The sequence below is a fragment of the Sus scrofa genome, chromosome 15, assembly GCF_000003025.6.
Source record: "Sus scrofa isolate TJ Tabasco breed Duroc chromosome 15, Sscrofa11.1, whole genome shotgun sequence".
Classification (NCBI taxonomy): Eukaryota; Metazoa; Chordata; class Mammalia; order Artiodactyla; family Suidae; genus Sus; species Sus scrofa.
Window position 1 is genome coordinate 47,827,229 of NC_010457.5, and position 26,784 is coordinate 47,854,012.

Below are 26,784 nucleotides of genomic sequence, written 5' to 3' on the forward strand. Positions count from 1 at the left end.
TGTCTTTTTAGGGCCACACCCATGGCATATGGAGGTGCCCAGGCTAGGGCATGAGATAATTTTTTTCTTCTAGTTGTTTCATGATGTCCTTTTCTTTATAAGAAACCATTTACCAGATCTGAAATTTCTGGAGTCACTATTGTAAGATAGGGCTCTAATCAGAGCTGTGGCTGCCACCTACACCACAGCCACAGCAATGCCAGATCCAAGCCGCATTTGCGACCTACACCACAGCTCATGGCAACGCCGGATCCTTAACCCACTGAGTGAGGTCAGGGATCGAACTGGCAACCTCATGGTTCCTAGTTGGATTCATTTCTGCTGCGCCATGATGGGAACTCCTGTTCTAAAATTTTAAATTAATTTTAAAAATACCTCCCCTTGGAGTTCACGTTGTGGCTCAGTGGTTAACGAATCCGACTAGGAACCATGAGGTGGCGGGTTCGGTCTCTGCCCTTGCTCAGTGGGTTAACAATCCGGCATTGCCATGAGCTGTGGTGTAGGTTGCAGACTCGGCTCGGATCCCAAGGTGCTGTGGCTGTGGCGTGGGCCAGCAGCTGCAGCTCCGATTCAACCCCTAGTCTGGGAACCTCCATGTGCTGCAGGAACGACCCAAGAAATGGCAAAAAGACAAAAACAAAAACAAAAACAAAAACCTCTCCTTCAAAACAAAACAGAAACGGTGGACAAGGGTAAATAGACTTTATGAGACAACAATAAGCACGTAGGTCTCTGGATTCAAGCCATTTAGGCTTAAACCTCAATTTTGTCATTCCAGCTGTGACACCCTGGACCCGTTAATCTTTCTGTACCTGCTTCCTCATGCGTAAAATGGAATTTAAAAAAAAAAATTTTTTTTTAGGATTGCACCTGTGGCATGTTTAAGTTCCCAGGCAAGGGGTCGAATCAGAGCTGCAGCTTAGGACACAGTCACAGCCACAGCCACAGCAACACGGGATCAGAGCCACACCTGTGACCTACACTGCAGCTCGTGGCAATGATGGATCCTTAACCCACTGAGCAAGGCCAAAGATTGAACCCTTATCCTCAAAGGACAATCTCGGATCCTTAACTGGTTGAGCCACAACGGGAACTCCTAAAATGGAAATTTAAAACTGCACCTACCTCATAGGGTTATTTTAAGAATCTTATGAGTTAACACCCACGAGAAACTAACTTTTTCTAGCATGTAGTATAAGTGCTTGGTAAATGGTAGCTGGCTTCATCATATAAAGAATTCTCACAAATAAATACAGAAAAATTAGTATCTCAGTCCAAAATTGGCAAAGTGAAACAAATAAGAAACTAAGGCATTACAAATGGGTAATAAACATAGAGGGAAAACTTTACCCTCACAAATAAAGAATTAAAAAATCAGAACAAGATTACATTATTTTTTTCTCTTACCAAACTGGAAAAGATTGAAAATAATAGTGCCCAGCCTTGGAAAAGATGCTATGGGAATATGGAAAGGACACTGCTGAGGAGGCAGGAAATATAATTTGGGATGACATATGGGGGAATAATTTGACAATGTATGGTAATATATAACAAAATAAACTTTAGAATGTTTGCACTTCTTGATCCTATAATTAAAATTCTAGGAATGTATCCTAAATTATTGATCAGAGATGTACAAAGAATTATGAGAATATTTATTAAATTTATTAATATGTATTATTTATGTGAGCAGAAACTGTAACCAACATGAAGTCAGCCATCTGGGAAACAATTACCATTAACCAAACAATAAAATGATTCTTTTTCTTTTTTTTTTTTTTTAGGGCCACACCTGCAGCACATGGAAGTTCCTGGGCTAGGAGTCACATCGGAGCTGCATCTTCGACCTATGCCACAGCTCATGGCAATGCTGGATCCTAAACTACTGATCGAGGCCAGGGATTGAATTCACATCCTCATGGATGCTAGCTGGATTCTTAACCTGCTGAGCCACAAAAGGAACTCCTAAAATGATATTTTTGAAACCAGCATCATGATGCAGAGAAATGTTTATACTGTTAAATGAAAAAATCAGAATGCAAAACATATATAGTATAACTCCATTTTTTGTTTTGTTTTGTTTTGTTTTGTGCACCTTATCTGTGGCATGCAGAAGTTCCCAACCCAGGGATAGAACTTACATCACAGCAGTGACAATACTGGATCCTTAACCATTAGACCATCAAGGAAATCTAGAATAATCCCACTTTTGAAAATTCTATCTACTGGGGGAAAAAAAGACTAATAAAATGTGCCAACATATTAAAGTCATCTTTGGGTGATAAGATTATGAGTGGGGTTTTTTTTTATAGTTTTCTGGGTTTTCTAAATTTTCAGATTAAAAAAACATACTTTATGATTATCATAGAAAATGTATTTGTTATAGAAAATCTGGAAAACAAGAAAAAATGAAAAGAACAAAATGTGTGTTTTTGTTTTTGTTTTAATTTTTATAGCTGCACCCTCGGCATATGGAAACTCCCAGGCTAGGGACTGAATCCAAGCCACAGCTGCAGTCCATGCAGCAGCTATGGCAACACACTGGATCCTTAACCCACTGGCCTGGACTGGGGTTGGAACCTGTGCCACCGCAGCGACCCAAGCCACTGCAGTTGGGTTCTTAACTCACCTCACCACAGCAGGAACTCTGAAAAAAATGTTTATATGTGTTACTGAATTGCTAAATATACAAAAATGAAGACAAAGTAAGAGGTTGAACAAGGAAAATCGGGCACCCTGGATGTGCCGCCTGGGTGGGTGATGAGGTGCTGGGGAGAATCACGGGTACTCCCATGTGATTGAGCCCCTCGATGACAATACTTCTCCCCAGTTCAGTTCAGGGCTTGGTGAACCCTCAGCTGAAAGCCTCCATCTACGGCTCCCACACCTCACGCGGCCCTTCTCCACCTCTCCACACTCACCACTTCCCAATCCCCTTGTCCACGCCACTCTCCCCACCCCCAAACCTTCCCACTGCCTAGACATGACAGATCCTGACACACCAGGCCATGCTCTGCCATGCTTTCCTCCCCTGGCCTGCACCCCCCTTGCCTGGCTGCTCACACATCCTGCAGGTCTCCTTCCAGGTTGAAGCCGTGACTCAGGTTCAATCCCTGCCCTGGAAACTTCCATATGCTGCAGGTGCAGCCATAAATAAAAACAAACCACCACCACCAACAAAAAACCCTCAAGGCAAACCAGCAACAACAAACAAAACATAACAAGTGTTAGTAAGGATGTGGAGAAACTGGAACCCTAATCCACTGCTGGTGGGGATGTAAAACAATAAAGTCCCGTGGGAAACAGTTTGCTGGTTCCTCAAAAAGTGAAACGTAAGAGTTACCACATGATCCAGCATTTCCACTCCTAGGCACATGCCTGAAAGAATTGAAAGCATGGACTCAAACAGATAACTTGCATACCAGGGTTCATCCCAGCATTATCACAACAGCCAAAAGATGGAGGCCACCTGGGTGTCCATCAACAGAGGAAGGGCTACATGAACGGAGTCTGTCCACACGATGGAATATCATTCAGCCACAAAAAGGAATGAAATTCTGACAGATGCTACAGCATGGATGGACCCTCAGCACATGATGCTAAGTAAGGCAGACCCCAAAAGGGCAAATACTCTTGGCTTCCACTTATATGAGGAATAGGCAGATAGAGACAGAAAGTAGAATAGAGGTTACCGGGGGCTGGCACAGGGGAGTCTGGGGAGTCATTGGTTAATGGGTAGAGTTTCTCTTTGGGATGATGAAGAAGTTCTGTAAATGGATAGTTGTGATGGTTGTACAACATTGTGAATGGACTTAAATGCCACTGAATTATACACTTGGAAAGGTTAAAATAATTTTAAAAGATTAAAATTTTATTTTATGTATATTTTTTCACAATTAAAAATTGCCAAAAAAAGCACCTCAGAGTAGCCAAAATGCACTTCCTCAGAAGACGGATCTGCATGTCCCATGACCATTCAAGATGCTACCAGTTCACTACCTGTGTGGTTAACAAATCCACGTACCCCGAAGCCCACTCTGGCTATCACCCAACTCAGTCTGATAATCTACTTCAATAGCTCAGGACACCAGTAGAAGAGCCCCTTCCCCCCCTCCCCTTTCTTCTTCTTGATTTTTTTTTTTTTTTTTTTTTCCTTTTTTGGCTGCCCTGAGGCATATGGCATTCCTGGTCCAAGGATCAGATCCAAGCTGTAGTTGTGACCTACAATTCAGCTGCAGCAACATCAGATCCTTTGACTAGGGGGTCAAACCTGCATCCTGGTACTGCAGAGATGCCACCGATCACATGGCACCACAGCAGGAACTCCTCTCTTCGTGATTTTTGAACTTTTTTTTTTTTTTTGTCTTTTTAGGGCCACACCCATGGCATATGGAGGTTCCCAGGCTAGGGGTCCAATCAGAGCTGTAGCTGCAACCCTACATCAGAGCCACAGTGACACAGGATCTGAGCCAAGTCTTTGACCTACACCGAAGCTCACGGCAACGCCAGATCCTTAACCCACTGAGCAAGGCGAGGGACTGAACCTTTGTCCTCATGGATACCAGTCAGATTCATTTCCCCTGAGCCACGATGGGACCTCCTCTTCTCAATTTTTAACAGTGAAACAAACATGTACCAACTGGAAGAAAGTTCAAAGTGGAGGTAGGAGCGGAGTACAGCCCCAAAGCTTACAAGAGAGAAGCAACTGTGGAGCAAAACTAGACCTGACTCCTCTTAGAGTCTCAAACCTTGATAAAGTAACCCTCTGACCTTTTAACAATGTGCAGAAAGGGATTTTCCTTCCCTTATTAACTCTTTTTACTGTATCAGCTATCCTCACAGTCTAGACATCGTGCTATCTAAACTCAACAGAGATATGCAAATAATCCCCTTGTCCTGTGATTCAAACCATTTCCTGTTGGGTTGACTTCACCAGATTTGGAGCCAGCCAACATCCCTAAAAATGATGTATTTCCACCATCTCTCCAGTCCCTGCTGCAAGTTAAATACTGTACATCTTTTAATTTGTCTTCATACAGCTGGTTTTTCTAAGTCTTTCCCACAAACTTTTTCTAAGTCTCGCTCTTAGTTGTACGCTAAAACATTTCAGATGGATGTCTGAGAAAGTTTTACAGCAACTGGGGATGTAAATGTTCTTTTCTCTCTCTCTTTCCCTTCTTTTTAGGGTCACACCTATGGCATATAAAAGTTCACAGGCTAGGGGTCGCATTGGAGCTCAACTGCACAGCCACAGCAACACAGGATCCAAGCCACATCTGCAACCTACACCACACCTTGTGGCAATGCCAGATCTTTAACCACTGAGTAAGGCCAGGGACTGAATCCACATCCTCACAGTTGTTACGTCTGGTCTGGTTCTTAACCAACTGAGCCACCATAGGAATTCCTGAATATTCTTAATGACAATAAAAATTTTGTAGTGAGAAGGCGGTGAATAATATTATGAGTTTGGAAGCAGTGAGTTTAGAAATGCTGCTTCCTAAGTTTACTTGTTTTTTTTGTTTTTTTGTGTGTGTGTGTTTTTTTTTTGGTCTTTTGTCTTTTTAAGACTGCACCCGTGGCATATGGAGGTTCCCACGCTAGGGGTCCAATTGGAGCTGTAGCTGCCGGCCTACACCACAGCCACAGCAGCACTGCTTCAGAACCGCATCTGCGACCTACACCACAGCTCATGGCAACGCCGGATCCTCAACCCACTGAGCAAGGCCAGGGGATCGAACCCATGTCCTCATGAAGACTGAGCCAAGAAGGGAACTCCAGTTTACTTGTTTTGAGTCCCATTTTCTTGTGTCTGAAACTTCAAAGCCATCAGCTCCCTCTTTACAACAAGGACATCAGTCCATCGAGAAGCTTAATTGTTGTTGACTCTGCAGTTCCTGAGAACACTGTAGGACTGCATCTAATTCAAGGGCATGGCAAAAACACTCTGGACCTCAGCAACGCCACATGAGTTTGCCACTGACCTATTTCATGATGATATATTCCAAACACAAACAAAGACTGGCCTAGAAATTTAACTGACAAGCTCAACGAGCACTGGATGACTTCATTACACACCACACTCCATACTGAAAAATAGATTCTGCTTTATGTCATTCTTCAAACCTCTCCACCAATTATTTACTGCTCTTAGAAAATCCACCTTGGCCCCATTGCCAAAAATAATCAACTAAGGAGTTTCCATTGTGGCTCAGTGGGTTAAGGACCTGACATTGTCTCCGTGAGGATGTGGGTTTGATCCCTGGCCTCACTCAGTGGGTTAAGGATCCAGCATTGCCACAAGCTGTGGCATAGGTTGCAAATGCAGATTGGATCTGGTGTTGCTGTGGCTGCGGCATAGGCCACAGCTGCAGCTGCAATTTGACTCCTGGCCCGGAAACTTCCATATGCTCCAGGTGTAGCCTTAAAAAGAAAAAATCAACTTAAGGAGTCAGTGTTTTCAAACATGTCACCAAACTGCAATATCCCCCAATACAAGTTCATCCCCTGATTAGTGCGTCTTCCTGGAAAATGGATATTAACTGAAGCATATGTTTACTTAAACAAGTCACTGTCTTGCTTCTTCAAGAGATCTTCCTGAATTATAACACAAGTCAACCCTCCCTCCAGAAGACTCGGCTTTGCTCAAAAATATATATCCCAGAGAACCTAGCAAGCATCTAGTTTATAGGTAAACACATGTGAATGTATTAATAACTCACGTATGAAGCACTCCTTAAGGACCAGGCTCTGCAATAACAATAGATACTGTTTCACAAAGTAAGTATGATTGTTACTGACATTTTAAACATGTAGACAGGGAGTTCCCGTCATGGCTCAGTGGATAATGAAACCAACTAGCAACCATGAGGACACAGGTTCTATCCCTGACCTTGCTCAGAGGGTTAAGGATCTAGCATTGCCATGAGCTGTGGTGTAGGTCGCAGAAACGGCTTGGATCTGGCATTGCTGTGGCTGTGGTATAGCTGGCAGCTGTAGCTCTGATTCACCCCCTAGCCTGGGAACCTCCATATGCCACCAGTGTGGCCCTGAAAAAAAAAAAAAAAAAAAGACATAAACATGAAGACATCTGCCCAGCTGAAGAGTTAAATGATTATTTTCCTAAGCTTCCTGAACTAAGCTGGCAAGCAATCCTGCTGGAATGCCAACCCAGGTCTGCCTGACGCCAAGACTTCTGCTCCTAATCACTATGTCTTGTAGCCTCACTGAATGAATGAAGTGAAACACCCCTTAGCTTTTTTTTTAAGGGCCACACTTGGGGCATATGGAAGTTCCCAGGCTAGGGTCGAATCACAGCTACAGCTGCCAGCCTACACCACAGCCACAGCAACTGGGGATCCGAGCAGAGTCTGCAACCTACATGGATACTAGTTGGATTTGTTTCCACTGCTCTTGGAAGGGAACTCCCTAACACCTCCTAGCTTTGACCAAAGCTAGCTCATTTCTTTTCTTGGGTTGGGGGAAGGTAGGCAACTAAAATTTTCAGTAATAATGAGTTTTATCTTCAAATCAAACCTTTCTCTGCATGCACATCTGACCTTGTTTCTATTTCACAATAGAGCGCTGGTAAGACAGATTTATGTAGTTAATTGTAGTACTTGATTAAGTTATTCTGAAGTAGAAGTTGTGAACACTCTGAAACATAACCTTTTCCTCCAAAGACACATGTCAGGAGTTCCCATCGTGGCTCAGTGGTTAACGAATCCGACTAGGAACGATGAGGTTTCGGATTTGATCCCTGGCCTCACTCAGTGGGTTAAGGATCCAGCATTACTCTGAGCTGTAGTGTAGGTCGCAGATGCAGCTGGGGATCTGGAGTTGCTATGGCTGTGGCATAGGCCAGCAGCTGCAGCTCCGACTTTATCCCTAGCCTAGGAATTTCCACATGCTACAGGTGAGGCCCTAAAAAAAAGGAAAGTAAAAGAGAAAAGCAAAAGACATGTCAGTATCAATGCACTACTTGTAAGGTTTCCATGCATTTATTTCTTTTCTTAAAAAAGAAACAATAGAGTCTGAAAATGCAATGAAGTTCTCTGAGCCGGAGAACTTCCTTGAGGTCAGTGTTATCCAGGGCAGCCATATGTCCGGCAGGAAATCTGCAGCCGGGTGACATTAACAATGACCGTGGAGACCCTTGGGGCAGTACATCAGAACGAGGCGGGACTTGGATAAAAAGTATGCTTTATGCTTTTCATGTAGATTGCAGGCATCGAGGTTCATATTTCTAGTCTGTCACCTGGTGTATGCCCGGTGGTTTGGAGGGCTGACTCATTAAACGGAGCCTGTGTATGTGATGAGGCCAAAGCTCCCAACACTGCTTACACATGTTATTTATTTTTTTAAAAATTTATTATAGTTGAAATTTCTATTATAGTTGATTTACAATGTTCTGTCAACTTCTGCTGTACAGCAAAGTGGCCCAGTTATACATACATATACACACTCTTTTTCTCACATTACCCTCTATCACATTCCATCAGAAGTGACTGGATATAGCTCCCTGCCCTGCACAGCAGGATCGCATTGCTTATCCACTCCAAATGCAATAGGAGTGCATCTACTAACCCCAAACCCCCAGTCCATTCCACTCCCTCCCCTCCCCCTTGGCAACCACAAGTCTGGTCTGCAGGCCCATGAGTTTCTTTCTTTCCTATAGATAGGTTCGTTTCTGCCACATATTAGATTCCAAATATAAGTGGTATCATATGGTACTTATCTCTTTCTGACTTACACATGTTTATATTCTTCTTCTTTTTCTTTTGTCGGTTTAGGGCCACACCTGTGGCATATGGTAGTTCCCAGGCTAGGGATTGAAAATCCTACACGGCAAGCCCCAAGTTCATTTCTACAGCATCCCATCAGGAAACGATTCAAATATTCACTTTCCAGCCACACCATAAAACCAGCCACATGCTCACAAGGATTAAAGCCTATACTACAGCCACAGCAACGTAGGATCCAAGTCACATCCTTGACCTACACCACAACTTGTGACAACACGAGATCCTTTAACCCACTGAACAAGGCCAGGGATCAACCCACATCTTCATGGATACTAGTCACATTCATAACCCGCTGAGCCACAACTGGAACTCCAAGCCTAGGTACTTCCTTCGAGCCAGAATCAAACCAGCAACCTAAGGATGACAGTAGCTTATCACCTCTACAATCCTCCGCTGTACCAGGGAACCTATGCAAGAGCGCTGTTCTTAATGTACTCACTAAAGCAGGGTAGGGAAGCTCTGGGTGGTATTCCCAGGTTTAGACCAAGGATGGACTTTTACCTTGATTATTTTTAGGCAAGCTTTGCTAACTACATAAGGCACTTGCGGAACCTTATTGTAGAAAGAGATCCTCTATTTGTTGCCAAACCACAGGATAATTTGACAACTGAGAATCAATTTTTTACCCTAACAACTGAATCCTACACGGCAAGCCCCAAGTTCATTTCTACAGCATCCCATCAGGAAACGATTCAAATATTCACTTTCCAGCTACACCATAAAACCAGCCACATGCTCACAAGGATTAAAGACTGTCATGCTTAGCTAAAACAACTGAATTGTGCAGAGATAAAACTGTAACTTGTTATTCATATATACATAGTATTATCACATCACAGAATAGCCTGTGAAGTGCACACTGTCTTTATTCCCATTTTATATACAAGGAAACAGACACAGAGAGGTTAAGGGACAGATAAAAGATCTCCAGCAATTAAGGAGCAGAGCCCGGAATTATACGCAGGGCCACCTGCCTTCGAAACTCTTAACTTTGGAGTTCCCATTGTGGCTCAGCAGTAATAAACCCAACTAGTATCCATGAGGACTCAAGTTCTATCCCTGGCTTTGATCAGTGGGTTAAGGATCTGGCATTGCCACGAGCTGCGGTATAGCTGCGACTTGGATCCCACATTGCTGTGGCTGTGGTGTCCACCAGTAGCTGCAGCTCCGATTCCCCGAACCCCTAGCCTGGGAACTTCCATATGCCGCAGGTGTGGCCCTAAAAGAAAGCAAAAAAAAAAAACAAAACAAAACACAAACCTCTTAACTTCATCTCAGTTTTACACTGCCTCTTATGGCTGCTTTTTAAAAAGTTAAATTCGGAGTTCCCGTCGTGGCTCAGTGGTTAAGGAATCCGACTAGGAACAATAAGGTTAAGGGTTCAATCCCTGGCCTTGCTCAGTGGGTTAAGGATCCCACGTTGCCATGAGCTGTGGTGTAGGTTGCAGACGTGGCTTGGATCCCGCGTGGCTGCAGCTGTGGTGTAGGCTGGTGGCTACAGCTCCGATTAGACCCCTAGCCTGGGAACCTCCATATGCAGCGGGAGCGGCCCTAGAAAAGGCAAAAAGACAAAAAAAAAAAAACAAAATAAAAAGTTAAATTCAACTTTGGCAATTTTTTTTCTCGTTAGGTGCTAGTGTTGCTAATTCAGATTTCTCCCTTATTGGGGAAGAACTAAAGGGAAAAAATGGGGTGTGTTGTGCTGACTGAGATAAAAGTTTGTTTTCTAGGACAGCCCCTACTCTTTATGGGAAGTAGCTGCAGCAAGATCTTTCCAGCTGCGTGACCTTGGACATGTCACTTCTCTCTGTACTTTAGTTTCCTCATCAGTAAAATGAGGGCAATAACAGAAACTCGGTGTTCTTGGGGATTAAATAACATAGAGACTATTTAGAACAGTATCTGGCACATTATACGTGCTCCATATTTCTCAGCTATTCTTGTGATTAATAAGATGCCTGAACTAAGTTTAGATTCATGATTGTATGTAAACATCAGGAGGAACAATGAACGCATCTATCATTTGGATATTGGGGAAGTTACTTTGCCTTGAAAAGATAATCTGAAAGAAGCCCTCCCATGGCGCAGGCTGCTTATATGTGAGGGCTAAGTGCATCTTTCTCAAACTACAAAGCTTTGGCATTGGCTGAATTAAAATAGAGTATGGATTCCTTGACATTACTTCACCTCCAAGACACAAATACACTTCAAACATTTTAAATTAAACACTTAAAGATTGTTTGGGTTCTCAAATAAGTAGCGAAGCATCCTCTCTAATAAACAGCGAGGCCATCTTTCAAACCGCGCAACTTGGCTCTAAATCACGTTCTCTAAAAACCTCCCTTCGAAGCTTGCATTTCAGTACTTGGTGTCCCCAACTGTTGCTGTCCCAGAACAAAAGCCTAATTGCTGCTGCTACAATACAGCCCTTTCTCTGAGATCATCACGAAGCCCTCGGAGCAAACAAGAGAGGGAGTTCTTGTGAACAGCGAACACTGCATCAAATTCCTGAACTCCGAAGGCCAACACAGGAGCCAAGCCGACTTATCTTTGAGACTCGAGTCCCCTTCAAACATCTGCCCCTCCCTGCAAATGGCTCTGTCTCCGGAGTGTTTCTGAGCCCTTTGGGACACGTGTGTATTCCTTCTTGCAAGAGTCCGGAAAACTTCGGGGTCTCCTTGTCCCACCCGCGCAACGTGAAAGGGCGCGGGACAGCAGCCCCGCCAGGGCGCGATCTGTCCCGGTGAGGTTGTGGCCCTGCACCTCCCAGGGCCTTGCAGAGCAAGCCTCGGGCCGAGTGTCCTACCAGGCCCACCCCTGCGCCCCTGCGCCCCCCACCCCCACCCCCAGCGCGAGCTGGGGCCCCACTTTCCCAGCTCTGGCGGGACCCAAACCTTGCGCTCCCGGCTGGCACGCAAAGCTCCGAACAGCGGCCCCGGGATCTGAGGGGCGGGAAGTATAGGGGTTCTGGACTCACGCGTTCTCATGGGGTCTCGGGGGCCTTTCCGTGGCCGGCTCCCGGCCCCTCGGGCTCTGAGAGTGGGCGCCTCCCATGGCTCGGAGCGCGGCGCTCCGGCTGCGCCTGTCCTTGCTCCGCGGTTCGCCAGCCCGACCCGGACCCTGGCAGGAGGAGGCGGCGGGCGGAGGAGGAAGGGTGGGGCCGCGCGGGTGGGCGGGGGTGCCGGGAGCCCGGCCTCAGGGTCCCGGCCGCCGGGAGAGCGGGCGAAAGGGCGTTACTGGAGACGGCGCGATTCCTCCGCCAATCGCGGGGCTCGACCCGCTCTGCGGCCCGGGACCCCAGCTCAGGGCCCCAGCGCCGCGATGCTGAGCCCGCGGGTCACGCCGTCAGGGAGCCCCCGGGGGCGGCGGAGGGCAACAGGTGGAGGGGGCGGGGGCCCAGGAGCCGTCGCTCTCCCTGCCCGCCCCGCCCGGGAAGCCAGGCTACGAGAGGCAGAGGCGCGGCCGGGGGGAGGCCAGGCGGGGCAGCCTTGCGGAGAAGCCTCGGGAGGGGGCGGTGTGTGCCGGCATCCCCGCCGCGGGGTGCCTTGAAGCCGGAGGGCCTCCCCTCGCCGCTACTCCCGCCGAGAGGCCTGCGCGGAGTTGTGCAGAAAACTGGGGGAATCCTTGTTGTGCCCCCAACTAGCCCCGACTAGACTGGGGACAAGTTACTTCACCCTCCCCTTCTTCTTATGTAAAATAAGAGTGAGATAGTTCTTTATCTCTTAATGTCCCTTCTGGTTCTGACAACCATTGAATGCGTTCTCTTCCCGACTCTGTCTTCGGGGAAAAAAAAACGCACCCTGTCCCTCCCGCTACACCTGTGATCCACTCCCGCCTACACATCACAGATCCCTTTTCAGAGTAGTTCATCTCTTTCTCACCCATTCCAGCCTCTACTTTCCTCCCCTCCAGCCATCTCTCCAGAATTTTATTTTTATTTTATTACTTTACTTTCTTGGCTGCCAGGTGGCATATGGAGTTCCTGGGCCAGGGATCAGATATGAGCCACAGTTGCCACATATGCCACAGCTGAGGCAATGCTGGATGCTTTAACTGATGTGCTGAGTGGGGTGGGGGAGGGGGGATCGAACCTGTGTCCTAGAGCTGAAGAGAAGCACACAATCGCCTTTCACCGCCACAGCAGGGGAACTCCGTGTTTTATTTTGCGTGTTTAGAGGGCAGTGCCCTTTTCTCCTAACACCTTTTGGGACTTCTGGGCCCAACTCAAACTCCCATTTATAACCCTAGACTGCAGCCTGACGTCGCCTCTTATTGCCTGTTGACTATAATGTAAACTCCATAATGGACAGGGATTATTTTTTTTTTATGGCCTCACCCGAAACATATGGATATTGCTATAATCGGAGTTCCGGCCTACACCACAACGCCAGATCCAAGCTACACCTGCGACCTACACCACAGCTCACCGCAACACAGGATCCCCCACCCACTCAGAGAGGCCAGGGACCTAACGGCATCCTCATGGCTACTAGTTGGATTCTTTTCAACTGAGCCACGACAGGAACTCCCACGACAGGAAATTTATTTCGTTTTCATTGTTTCCCCCAACACTGCTTGGCGCACATATAGTGGACACTCATAATATTGGTAAATGCATTCATCCTACACACATTATCACCTTCCTTCCCACTGCTCCTAGAGCACTTGTTAATTCCTCTAACATAGCACTTATCAATGTTATTTTGTACTGATCTTTCATGTGTCTGTATTTCCACTAGAATATGAGTCCTCTAATGGCAAGAACACTTCCTTATCTCTGTATCCAAGCTTAGTGCCTGGCACAGTGCTGTATCCTGGCTTATATACAATAAATGTTTGCGTTCATGGAATGAATGAATGAGCCTGTGATTAGACACAGAGAATGGTATTGAACATTAACTTCGTCCTTGAGTAGAAACTATAGGCAATAAAGACGTATGTGGCCACATTTTAATATTTCCAGAAAGGATGGGAAAACCCTAACAGAGACTTATATTTACAACGGATCTCTCTTTTTTTTTATGTCAAATTTTACTTGCTGTTTATACATTATCTTCACTCTAGCCCCAGAGTTCCCAGGGTTCAGATGCTGCTGCATTGTAGACATATACAAGCAGAATATTTGAGGGTGGAAAAATAAATATTAATGAGTAAAAGTGTAGTGAGACTAGGCGCAGAGATTTTGAGGAAAGGATTTCAAGCAACTGAAGAAAAGCTGACTCTTGGCAGATCTTTTTTTTCTTTTTAGGGCCACACCTATGACATATGTTGAATCGGAGCTGCAGCGGCAGCTCTACACCACAACCACAGCCATGCCAGATCCGAGCTGCATCCGTGACCTGCGCTGCAGCTCAGAGCGTAGTGAAAAAAGTGAAAAGAAAAAGCAACACCAGATCCTTAACCCACTGAGTGAGGCCAGGGATCGAACCTGCATCCCTCATGGATATTAGTCAGGTTCATAACCTGCTGAGCCACAACGGGAACTTCTAGATCATTTTTAGAAGTTCAAATTCTCCCCACATTCTGTCTGGAGTACTTTGGCAATGTGATTGACATGCCGGTGACAATGCAAACACAACCCTGTCAGAGGTGGTCCCCTTCCAGAGGAACACTCAGCCCCTCCTAGGGAGAAAGACCTTTATTCCCAGTGGGTCATTCCAAGTGGAAAATGGGAGGGGAAGGGATGGGAGAAGAGAGTGAGGATGGGAATATTTTCTTTTTACCCGATAGACAAGATGGACTGTTGGGAAGAGTTTTATTACTATCTGTGCAGAAAGGCACAGGATAACATCACTAAAATGGTTTAAAAGAAAAGGAAAAAAAGTGAAGCCCACACCCTATTGTGGATGGAGAAACTGAGACAGTGAGGGGGGGGAAGGGAGTCAGCACGATAATATGAAATTATCAATCTATTATTAGTCTATAGGGGCCCAAGGGACATCTCTGCCGAGATGCTTGCATTTACTGGTTTTTGCCCTGGCTTCGACAGAGACCAAGGTAACCAGAGGAGTAAAGACAGTGAAGGGAATTCTTGTCTTTGGGGAGTAAATTTATGAGGGATTTTCAGGGTAAATGTCCTGAGTAGACAGCCCCAAACACCCCTCTTCTCCCCAAACTGTGATTTGTCCTTCTTATGGAAGCAGAACCAGGATCTGTCTCTCCATCCCAGAAACTGGCTGCAGATCTCTAACAGTGATATAGGATATCTGCAAATCCTCTGCTTAAATGCCCCTTGGTTTACAATTCATTTTGCTTTATATATATGTATTTAGGGCCGCACCTGCAGCATATGGTAATTCCCAGGCTAGGGGTCGAATTGGGGCTGCAGCTGCAGGCCTATGCCACTGCCACAGCAATGCTGAATCCGAGCCACATCTGCAACCTACACTGCAGCCTGTGGCAATGCCAGATCCTTAACCCACTGAGCGATGCCAGGGATTGAACCCACATCCTCATGGATACTAGTCGGATTCTTAACCCACTGAGCCACAATGAGAACTCCCTAAAAATATCTACATATATTTTTAAAATTTTATGGCTGCACCTGCAGCATATGGAAGTTCCAGGGCCAGTGATGGAATCCAAGCTGCAACTGTGACCTAAACCATAGCTGTAGCGATGCCGGATCCTTTAACCCACTGCACCAGGTCAGGAATCAAACCCTCACTTCCTCAGCCACCCAAACTGCTGCACTCAGCTTCTTAACCCACTGCACCACAGTGAGACCTCCAGTCTCAGTCCATCTTTGCAAACGTACTGGCTAAGGTAAGAGTCTCCCAAGGCCTGCCACCAGACTCAAGATGACCCTCTTGCAAATTTGTCCCCTAATTCCACCTTGCATTGCATCATTATTTTTGCCTACACACAACAAAAACAACAAAAGTCAAAACTAAGACACAGGGCCCTAGAACAGAGCTAGAAAGGCTATATTAGAGGCCATCTAGTTCCACCTTCTTATTTTATTTTTTAAATGATTTTTACTTTTTCCATTATAGTTGGTTTACCACCTTCTTATTTTAATATAGGTCAGTGAAGGCCCTGATACACCAGCAACTTGCCCAAGGTCAAGAGAGAGAGCCAGTTTGGAACAGGGACTCAGATTTCCCCATGCCTACCCTGTCCTTTGTTCTTTACTCAACCCTTATCTACTTCATTCACACTTAACCCAGATCCAAAGATTACATATCTGTTATTTGATTGGAAAAGAAAAATGTTGACTTTCAAAACTCTCCCGATTATACTCAGTGTCAAAGAGAAAAGTTACCTGTGTAGACTTGTCTTTGAATTTATTCCCAGTTGACTCTGAAGAGGGAACATGTCAGCAGTCCAGACCAGGACCTGTTCTCTGGCCTTGGAACCTTTGGGACTGAAGAAAATGAAGTCAGGTGGAAGTCACATGCTGACTTACAAGGTTAAGTTTTCAGTGCAAGTTTCCAGCCAAATGCCTTTTTGCCTAAAGCTAATTCTCTGAAATTCCTCTGTAATTCCAATAGCCACTCTGTGTGACTGCTGTTCTCCAACACTCAGTGCTGGCAAAGCTGAGATCTGGGAGGCGGGGGTTGGGGGGAGTCTTTATTTCCCTATTTCAAGGTGATGCACCTGTCACCTATCCTAAGTGGCCAGTTTCCAGAAGAGAGATCATGTTTCAGACCCATGACCCCTGTAGTCCTTCTGTGGAAACAGCTGGAAAGTTCACGATTTCTCTCTCTCTCTTTTTTTTTAGGGCTGCATTTGCGGCACATGGGAAATTCCCAGGCTAGGGGTCGAATCAGAACTGCAGCTGCTGCCTTACACCACAGCCACGGCAATGCTGAAAGCCAAGCTGCATCTGCAACCTATGCCACAGCTTGTAGCAACACCGGATCCTTAACCCACTGAGCAAAGCCAGGGATCGAACCCACATCATCATGGAGACCAGTAGCGTTCTTAACCTGCTGAGCCACAACGGGAACTCCCCAAATATACAACTTCAATCTGTATTCTCAGGGTGACGAATGAAAGCACTTACAGAAAAAAACAAAATATAAATAAAAACCACCCAACAATTTCATTTACTTGTCATTTCTATTCCTACATAACAGTTCAGGGACAGTACACGCTTCGTGGGCTTTTTATTAATTTTTTTTTTTTAAGCAGGCTATTTTGTTTGTGCTTGGGCATTGTTTTCAGAGACAGAATCTGCCCATAATTTAAACATCCTGGATTCAGTTACCACAAGTGTCTTTTTGGAATATTAACTCTTAGCACTCTTGTGGGTCTCCTGTAACTTTAGGGTAGTGACCTGGGGTAACCACTGGGTATTTAAACATGGATTCCAACCCCATGGTCTGGTCCTGGTGGTGGGAGGGGGTCGGGAAAGTTTATCCACCAATACTTTATTTCCACCCTCTGACCCTGCAGGTTCTGGTTTTAGTTATTCCACTGAGAAATGTCAGAGGGGACAGGAAAACGAAGACTGGCAAGATCCCTGAGGGTCTGGATTCAAGGAAGTGATTTCATTTGTGAGCCTTTGGAATTAAAATCAGTAAGTATGGTTCACTGTATGAAAATAGCAGTGTGCATATAAGAAAAAAAAAATGCTGGCATTCCTGCTATGGCCCAATGGGTTAAGGATCTGGCATTGCTGCAGCTGTGGCATAAGCTACAGCTGTGGTTCAGATTCAGTCCCTGGCCCAGGAACTTCCATATGCCATGGGTGCAGCCATTAAAGAAGAAGAAGAAAAGAAAAAAAAAAAAAAAAGAAAGAAAGCAAATGCTACTGTTCTCTGGCTGCGCAAAACAAACAGGGTCTATGAAGCCTGAAAATGCTTCAAAGCAGAGACAAACATTCAAAGGAAATGTTTTAAGAGAGACAAAGTAAATATAAAAAGTCCTTTTGGCTTAGAAGCTAAGACTGTCCTAAGAGGCTCTGTATGGACCTCGCCTGTTTATCTTAGGACATTTGTGAGCCAGGCAGAGCTGCCAAGTTACAAGAATAAAACAGGCTTTTAAGCTTCAGCGAGTTAATTAAAGGGAAGAGTAATCACAGGTAGCACAAAACCTCACAGCCACTCTTGCTTCTGGAAGTTTTTCCCTTCCTGCAGAGAAAAGCGAGAACTGCCCTAAAAGGATTCCACACCTGTGGATAAAAACCCAGGGGCACCCATAGGAGTTAGGGTGGAAGAAAATTACAAATATACTCTGCCAGGTGTGTTATATGCCCAGATCAGTAGGGAGTGCTGTTGTTTTGTGTTTTCCATATTCAAGGGAGCAGACATGTACAAAAGGATTTGGCTTGTGTAATCTTAGCTTCGAATGTTTCAGCTTTCTTGCCTATATGCACAAGCCTTTATATCTATGCTCCAATCTGCAGTCCACAGTAATGTTGGTACTGTACCCATTTTTTTCTTTTTTTTTTTGGTCTTTTTATGGCCTCACCTGCGGCATATGGAAGTTCCCAGGCCAGGGGTCAATTCAGAGCTGTAGCTGCTGGCCTACACCACAGCCACAGCAACACCAATTCTGAGCCACATTTGCAACCTACACTGCAGTTTGCAGCAATGCCAGATCCTTAACCCATTGAGGGAGGCCGGGGATGGAACCCACATCTTCATGGATAGTGATTGGGTTCTTAATTCCCTGGACCACAAAGGGAATCCCCATACCCATTTTTTTTTTTTAAGCATCTGGGGTCTAAGAAGCTGTGAGCAGTGGAAAGGGAGCCACAGATGCCATCTTTTGGCTCCTCAGCACCTCCACCAATAGTCTTGGTCGCTGATCCTACCTCTAGGACAGAGCAGAGCACAAGCTGGTCAGGGTAAGGGAAGCAGGGGCTTGAGAAAGGTGGAATGAATGTGAGAAACAGAAAACCTGGGTTGTCTGGATCAAAGCAGGCTGAAGGATTGTCATGGGGCCCAAGAGCTGAAAGAAACCAATGGGACCACTTGATTCCAAATTCCACATGACACAGGAGTCCTCTGCTCAAGAATCTTTTTTTTTTTTTTTTCTTGTGGTACCATGCCCATGGCATATGGAAGTTCCAGGCCCAGGGATCAAACCTGTGCCACAGCAGTAACCAGAGTCACAGCAGTGACAACACCAGATCCTTAAGCCACTGAGCCACCAGGGAACTCCATCCTCTGCTCAGGATTCTTGACCAATGGTCAACCAACCTCTGCTTGGAAACATCAAAAATATTTCTGGCAGACGCAGTTGCAGCACTTGGCTCCATGTCAAGAATGGATACAGCAACCCAGCTTCAAGGAATGCGGTTAGCTGATAACCTCCAGCTGTTAGTGCCTTCAGAGTCAGCCTTGGCTTTTGAGCTGAGATCAGTCTTCTCTGGAAGATGCTCTCCCCCCGCCCCCTGCTTCCCTGACAACGGCTGAGCAAGGTGGTGATATAAAGGCTTGACCTAGTTCAACCTGCATCACGGTCTGAGGGCTCTCCTGCCCAGTGGTGCTTTCTCTCCTTTTCCTTTTCCAGGTGTCACTCCTCAATAAACCTTAATCAATGAAGCTGGAAAGAGTTCCTGTTTTAGCTTAGTGGACTGAGAACCTGACGTAGTCTCCACAAGGATGGGGATTCGATCCCCGGCCTTGCCCAATGGGTTAAAAATCTGGTGTTGCCACAAGCTGTGGTGTAGGTTGAAGATGCAGCTCGGATCTGGTGTTGCTGTGGCTTGTGGTGAAGGCCTCAACTACAGCTCTGATTTGACCCCTAGCCTGGGAACTTCCATATGATACAGGTGCAGCTGTTAAAAAAAAAAAAAAGTGAAGCAGAGGTTTTGTTTGTTTGTTTGTTTTTGGCTGCACCTATGTTATGCAGAAGTCCCCAGGACAGGGATCAAACCCTCACTGCAGCAGTAACCAGAGCCACAGCAGCGACAATGCCAGATCCTTAATCTGCTGAGCTGCCACAGGGAACTCCAGAGGGGATTTTTTAGGGTGTAAAATTATTCCATGTGATACTGTAATGGTGGGGACATGACACTACATGTTTCAGGGGCCTTCACAGTGCAAAGAGTGAATCTTAGTGTATGCAAATTAAAGAAAAATTATTTAGGAGCTCAGGGCCTCCCAGGATGAAAACAATCTAACCATATTACAGATGTATGAAACAACTCCACTGGAGGTACTGTGGGGGTAAAGACGCTGGCCTAGCTAGCTTTGTAAGTGAGTGGAATCTTTGGAAAAGACCAAAAGGAAAAGAACTTGTCTATAACCACCATTCTCCAGCCGATAAAGTTGCTTCCCACGGATGTATGTGTTAACAGTTCTAATACCGCTACACACGTATGTTGCAATTGAACAATGAAGTAGATGGATGGCAGATGGTGGGAGACAGGTTTCTCATCATCTAGGCAGGGAGTTCTGGACAAAAAGGGAGGTCTAGAAAGATCCATGCAGTCATAGATTGGGGTTGGAGACATCACTATGAATCCATGTTCTGCTGAATATAGATTCAGATGGTTTCCTACAGAAATATTTTTAAATGTGTGTGTATACACAGGTTAGAAGACAGATATATCACTTCTTGTGCTATCAGCCAAAAGGGCCTGGAAGAAACAGCACCTCAGTAGCAATAAGCATATCTGGTGCCCAGATCTTGGTTCTCAATACCATTCTCCAGTCCAAGGAACCAGGGCTCCTTGAAGAAATGGCTGATTCTAGGACTGGGGTAGGAAGTAGATAAGACAATCCTGGAGCATCTTCCAGGGCCAGAAAACAAAGAAGGGCTCAAAAACCACACCAAAACCCACATTGATGGGAGCATAACAATGGAACACAGAAGCCAACTGATGGATAAGAAATGAGGTCCTGCTGTATAGCACAGGGAACTACATCTGGTCTCTTGGGATAGACCATAATGGAAGATAATATGAGAAAAAGAATATGTATATGTTTGACTGGGCCACTATGCTGTATGGCAGAAATTGACTCAGCACTGTAAATCAACTATACCCTAATTAAAAATAAATTTAATTTTTAAAAAGAAGCCAACTGAGAGCCTTCCCAATGACAAAGCTGGAACAAATTGAACAGTTAAATTAATAAATTATGACTAGATATAATGTGAAGTATGGAATAGATATGCATGAGTCTCTATTAACATATACAAATGATTTAGCAAATAAATAAATGAAGATAGGAGACAACTCCTCCAAGAAAAAGAATTCTGACCTCTTCGTGGAAAAACAAACTTAGGAGTTCCCGTCGTGCCTCAGCAAAAAACAAATCCGACTAGTATCCATAAGGACGTGGTTCGATCCCCAGCCTTGCTCAGTGGGTTAAGGATCCAGCGTAGCCATGAGCCGTGGTGTAGGTTGAAGACGTGGCTCAGATCTGGTGTTGCTGTGGCTGTGGTGTAGGCCAAAGGCTACAGCTCTGATTCACCCCCTAGCCAGGGAACCTCCATATGCTGTGGGTGAGGCCCCAAAAAGACAATGAAAAAAAGGAAGAAAGGAAAGAAAAACAAACTCCATCCTCAACAAGGCAACGCTTAACTCCTTACGCAGGAGATGTACACGGTGACTTTCTTCCAAAGGGGGAGAAGAGAGTAATTCACCATGGGAAATCTGGCAAGCACTGCTTTAGCCAGGCAATCAAGGTCAATGCCAATAGTAAGAAGTCATGTTCATGGTACATACCCTTGATAAGATGCAATGAAATGGCACTTTACTCCTGCAACCTTCCTCCCAAGAACCCACAGCCCTCGTGTCATCATAAGAAAAACATCAGACAAATCCAAGTGGAGGGACATTCTACAAAAGACCAGATCAGCAGTCCTCAAAACTTTCAAGGTAATCAAAAGAAAGGTCTGAAAAACTATCCAACCAAGAGCATCAAAAAGTCATGTCCTGGATGGGACCTTGGAACAGAAAGTGGACATGAGACCAAAATCAAAGAAGTCTAAATGAAATATGAATTTTGGTTAATAATAATAATCTGTCCATATTGGCTCATTAATTATGACGTATGCAACATACAAATATCAAATGTTAATAGAAGGGGAATTCTGGATGTGGGTTATGTTGGAACACTGTTCTATCTTAGTTTCTATAAATCTAAAACTATTATAAAATACAAGGTTTATTTTTAAAAACCACTCCCCTATATTTTATTTGTTTTGTTTTGTTTTGTTTTTAGGGTCCTACCTGCGGCGTGTGGAAGTTCCCTGACTAGAGGTCAAAGCGGAGCTGGAGCTGCCAGCCTACACCACAGCCATAAGATCTGAGCCACATCTGCGACCTACACCACAGCTTATGGCAACACTGGATCGTTAACCCACTGAGCGAGGCCAGGGATCAAACTTGCATCTCCATGGACACTAGTCAAGTTGGTAACCCACTGAGCCACCATAGGAACTCCGAAACAGTTTCTCTTTTATCCTCGCAAAATGTGTAGTCTCTACATCATTAGTGGTGGATGGTTTCTGGAATGTCATTGTCCCTCTTAAAGGGCCGCTCCAGATCTGGATTCTGCCAGCTAGACTTGGTCTAGACAGAGAGACTATTATCTTCTCTGATGTGTTCTTCTATCAGTGTGACCTATGGGGGGGGTGGTCTGCGTAAGCCTCAGTGAAGCAATGCCTTTACTGTTGTCCTTGTAGCCAAAGTTCATCAAATGGGTCTGTGGCGAGATAAAGAACTTGTCGCAACAAGTCATTAAGTCCATCATTAAGTCCATTGTTCGGTTCAGCTGACTTGTTTTCTTAGGAAGATGTTCTCAATGGAGGAAGCTGTGTGTTGGGTGACATCTGCCTCAGCCTCCCCATCTCACTGTGGGCTGGTTCACTGATCTAAGCCACCCCTCTCAGCTTTGTTTCCTCCTTCCATGTGGCAACACACACTTGCTCTATTGTGTCTTCCTACTGCCTATCAGTTCCTAGAAAGTGTGTAGATAGTCTACAAAGAATACCCAAAGATGGCCCAGAAGGAGGACCTGGGTGAGAAGGTGCGGCAGTCAAGTAGAGAAGCCCTGAGGCTGAGTCCTGAGTCCTCCACTTTGGTGGATCCTTCATTAACCTGCTGTGGGTAAGGACATTCTGCTGTCCAAGCCTCGCTTCCCTCATCTGTAAAAGGAGGTGGTAGAGCCAGGTAATATGGAAGTTTCCAGGCTAGGGGGTGAATTGGAGCTGCAGCTGCTGGTCTATGCCACAGCCATAGCAACGCCAGATCCTTAACCCACTGAGCAAGGCCAGGGATCAAACTTCCATCCTCACGGATACTAGTCAGATTCTTAACCTGCTGAGCCACAATAGGAACTCCTAAGAGTTTAATAAAGGAACTCTTTACATAAATTTGAGTAGAGTTTGGAGACAAGAGACACTGTAGTTCCCAGGGGCTGTATGACCGAGACGATGCTGTCCTCGGCCTAAGGGGTCAAAGGGACAGAGCTATGTGGAGAGGGCCATGTGGCAGGAGTGTGGCCTTCAGTCAGGGGACCCAACCAGCCCAGGCAACACAGCAGGAAAGGAGCAAGGGGGAAAAATGCTTTCATGTCACTCTTCCCTCCCTCTGCCCTCCTGCCTGTGGCCTCCACCGGCAGAACCTGAACTAGGAGCCAAATGCAAGGGAGCCATTCAGGTCATCCTCTTGGACACAGAGGAGAGTGGAGGAGGGTGGGGATGGGATTTAGGGGCAAATGGAATATCCAGCACCCATGAAATGGTAAGCTCCCTCCAGACCACCCACATGGCAGACTGGTTTTGTGGACCCAAGCTCTGTGACCTTGGTCAAGTCACTGCTTCTCTAGGAATGGCTCTCCTTATCTGTGAAATGAAGGGTCTGTACCAGAAAGTCTCCAAGATCCCTTTTAGTCCTAAAGTTCGTGGTTGCAGAAGCCACCCGAATGCCTCACTGGGCTGAGGCAGATCTGTGCCTGGAGCCCTGACAGCTGTTTATTTACTAACATCTGCACAGGCCTCTCTTTTCTGTGAAGCCCCCCCCCCCGCCTCCGCCACCTTCATCTGTGCAGGAATGGGCAGCGCATGCAGGCCACCGAGCCACCTCAAGGAAGGAGCTCACTCAGGGATGCTGGACAAGAAACTGTGAGGACAGAAAACCAGACAGAGCTCCAGAAAACCTACAGCGAAAGTCCAGGAGGCAGCAGAGAGGCCAGTCATTCAGCCAGTGGGCGGGCCAGCAGTCAAGGGCTCGCCTGCTGGTTCCGGCAGTAATCTTGAGGGGCCCCAGCCCCTGACGGCAGCTGGTGCAGCCCTCAGGCTGGCCCGGAACCAGGCTGGTAGGCCCAACACAGAGGTGGCTGCCAGCAACCACGCAGCTGGTAATAATTAGCCAGAAAATCAAACTATGGAAAGTTCCAAGGGTCCAGGAGAGCCCCACGTGGACCAAGGAACCTACACCAAGCCTTCCGCTGCTGCTTTTGGGATATTTTGTTCGGTATTGTGTCTGTTTTTCCAACTCCTCCTGTCTGCTTCTGTCTCTTAGGAACCTCCTTTTAAAAATAGAGGGTGAAACTAAGGAGCCCCCCAGGGCTGAAAGTACAGAAGGTGTCACTTCCCATCCCCACCCCCATATATCTTAGGGGACCTAGGAGATACAACAGATTTCCTCCTTTCCCTCTAATCCCACTGCTGTCATTAACCTGGGACCCTCCGTAAGCACCGATGGCCCCATGTGAGTCCTGGTTTATTGTTTATGAAGGTCTTATCTCCTTTAAAACCCTCCTCACCCTGCTCACTGATTCCTAAATTCTGCTGTTATCTTGTCTCCAGCTCTCCTCCCCAGCACCCCTGCCCCCCATCCGTTCTTATTGTGAACATGCCCACACATGAGCCATGTCTGCATTACAGCTGTTCAGTGAATTAAGGGCCTGACAGCCTTACTAGAGATAAAGAAAGAAGGGGAGTCTTAGAAGGTGAGTGGAAGAGGAGGTGCTAGGAAAGAGAAAAGGATGGAGAGAGAGAGACAGAGAGAGAGAAAGATATCACATACTCTGTCCAGGTGGAGTCAGTGCTCTAAGGGTTTGGAGAATTCAGATAAGCAGCTTCTCTATCAAGTAACATGAAAAGCTTGCGATGTGGATCCCAGAGCCTCAGAAAGGAGCTTGTCTCTCCAGACTAGAGCGGGTACCAACTGGGGAGCTGGGGAGGGGGGCATGGGGAGTCTCCCTCCTCCAAAGTGCTCCCCTATTTGCTGCCACAGTGAAATCCGGTTCTCCCACAAGAGATGCTCCCATGTACCAATTCATTCATGCCTCACTCTCCAATGGTTTGCTGCAAGTCAAGCACTGGTAAATTGAGGGTTGGAGGTGATAGGGATGAGTAGGATAGTTACATAGGTAGTGGTAGAAGTCCCAGTAGGGGACCATAGAGAGAGAGGGAATTCCAGGGGACTTTGAGAGACCACTGTGAGTTAATAATCGCTCGGGAAAACCATCACAGAGTTCCTATTGTAGCTCAGTGGAAATAGATGTGACTAGCATCCATGACGACACAGGTTCAATCCCTCATCCTGCTCAGTGGGTTAAGGATCCAGCGTTGACATGAGCTGTGGTGTAGGTCACAGATGCTCCTTGGATTTGGCATTGCTGTGGCTGTGGCTACAGCTCCGATTCGACACCTAGCCTGGGAACCTCCACACTCCATATGCCATACACCAAGAGTGCAGCCCTAAAAAGACAAGACAGAAAGACAGGAAGGAAGGAAGGAAGGAAGAAAGAAAATGAGAGAGAGAGAGAAAGAAGAAAGCCACCAGAATGTTGTGGAATGAAGCAGGCTTGCTTAACTATAAAACCATAAGTTAAAGCATGAGATAATGAGATATGCCTCAGGGCATTAAGTGAAAGATAAAATGAAGCTTGAATTCAAGTTCAGCAAAATAATGATCCTTAGGACCAAGAACAAGGATTTAAGGGAAAGATGACATTCCAAAGTAGAAGACCCTCATTCTACGGAAACCTGAGATGATTCGACATATTTTAGCAGATGTCACCACCCTTCTGCTGATTTGAGTAAGTACCATGACAGTCCTAGTTTGACCTCACAGGGTCAAATACTCTCTTACCCAAAACGAAGGAGGAGCTGCTATGTAAACCTGATGTCTGCTCGAGGATTGAGGAAGAAGGCATTCTTTTCCCCTCTCCACTTTGTTTGGATGATAAAACTGTAGCCCACCTAATTTTCAAGGCAGAGCCTCCTCGCCTGCCCACTTGTATCCCTCACAAGTGTCCCTTCTTAATAAATCTGTTTGTTTGTTTGCTTTGTTTTGATTTGGGGTGTTTTTTTTAGGATGGGTTGTCTTTTTTAGGGCTGCACCCATGGCATATGGAGGTTCCCAGGCTAGGGGGCAAATCGGAACTGTAGCTGCTGGTCTACACCAAAGTCACAGCAATGCCAGATGTGAGCCGCATCTGCGACCTATACCATACCTCATGGCAATGCCAGATCCTTAACCAGGGATCAAACCTGTGTCCTCATGGATGCTAGTCAGATAAGTTTCTGCTGAGACATGATGGGAATTCCCAATAAATCTATTTCTTGCCTATCACTTTGTCTCCTGCCGAATTCCTTCTGCTCTGAGACACAACGAACCTGAGCCTCAGTAAGTCCAGATACAAAGTGAGTGATTCTAATTAAAAAAAAAAAACTTTGGGTTTGGGAGTTTCCATTGAGCCTTAGCAGTAGCAAACCTGACTAGTATCCATGAGATGCACATTTGACCCCTGGCCTCACTCAGTGGGTTAAGGATCCGGCGTTGCCATGAGCTGTGTGTGGCACAGGTCAGAGACACGGCTAAGATCTGGTGCGGCTATGGCTGTAGCACAGGCCTACAGCTGCAGCTCCAATTTGACCCCTAGCCTGGGAACTTCCATATGCTGCAGGTGCAACCCTAAAACAAAACAAAAACTGTGGGTTTGGAGTTCCCATTGAGGCTCAGCAGGTTAAGAACCCAACTAGTATCCATGAGGATATGGGTTCAATCCCTGGCCTTGCTCAGTGGGTTAAGCATCCGCCATTGCCACGAGCTACAGCATAG

The 26,784-nt window shown here is 46.0% G+C and overlaps 1 protein-coding gene across 18 annotated transcripts in view; it reads right to left on the bottom strand.

Moving 5' to 3' along the window:
* TACC1 (transforming acidic coiled-coil containing protein 1) overlaps positions 1 to 26,784 on the bottom strand; it is a 112,122-nt gene that overhangs the window by 78,150 nt on the left and 7,188 nt on the right. For 4 of the 18 annotated variants that reach the window (XM_021075690.1, XM_021075692.1, XM_021075696.1 and 1 more), the window contains one exon: positions 16,069 to 16,170. The exons of 6 other annotated variants lie outside the window; for them this stretch is intronic. In XM_021075690.1, coding sequence (XP_020931349.1) covers positions 16,069 to 16,121 — 53 coding nt within the window. In that variant the 5' untranslated portion in view covers positions 16,122 to 16,170. Of the gene's footprint in view, positions 1 to 11,781; positions 12,320 to 16,068; positions 16,171 to 23,873; positions 24,029 to 26,784 lie in introns of those variants that run through there. 8 more of the 18 variants (XM_021075688.1, XM_021075682.1, XM_021075691.1 and 5 more) reach the window with 7 other exon arrangements.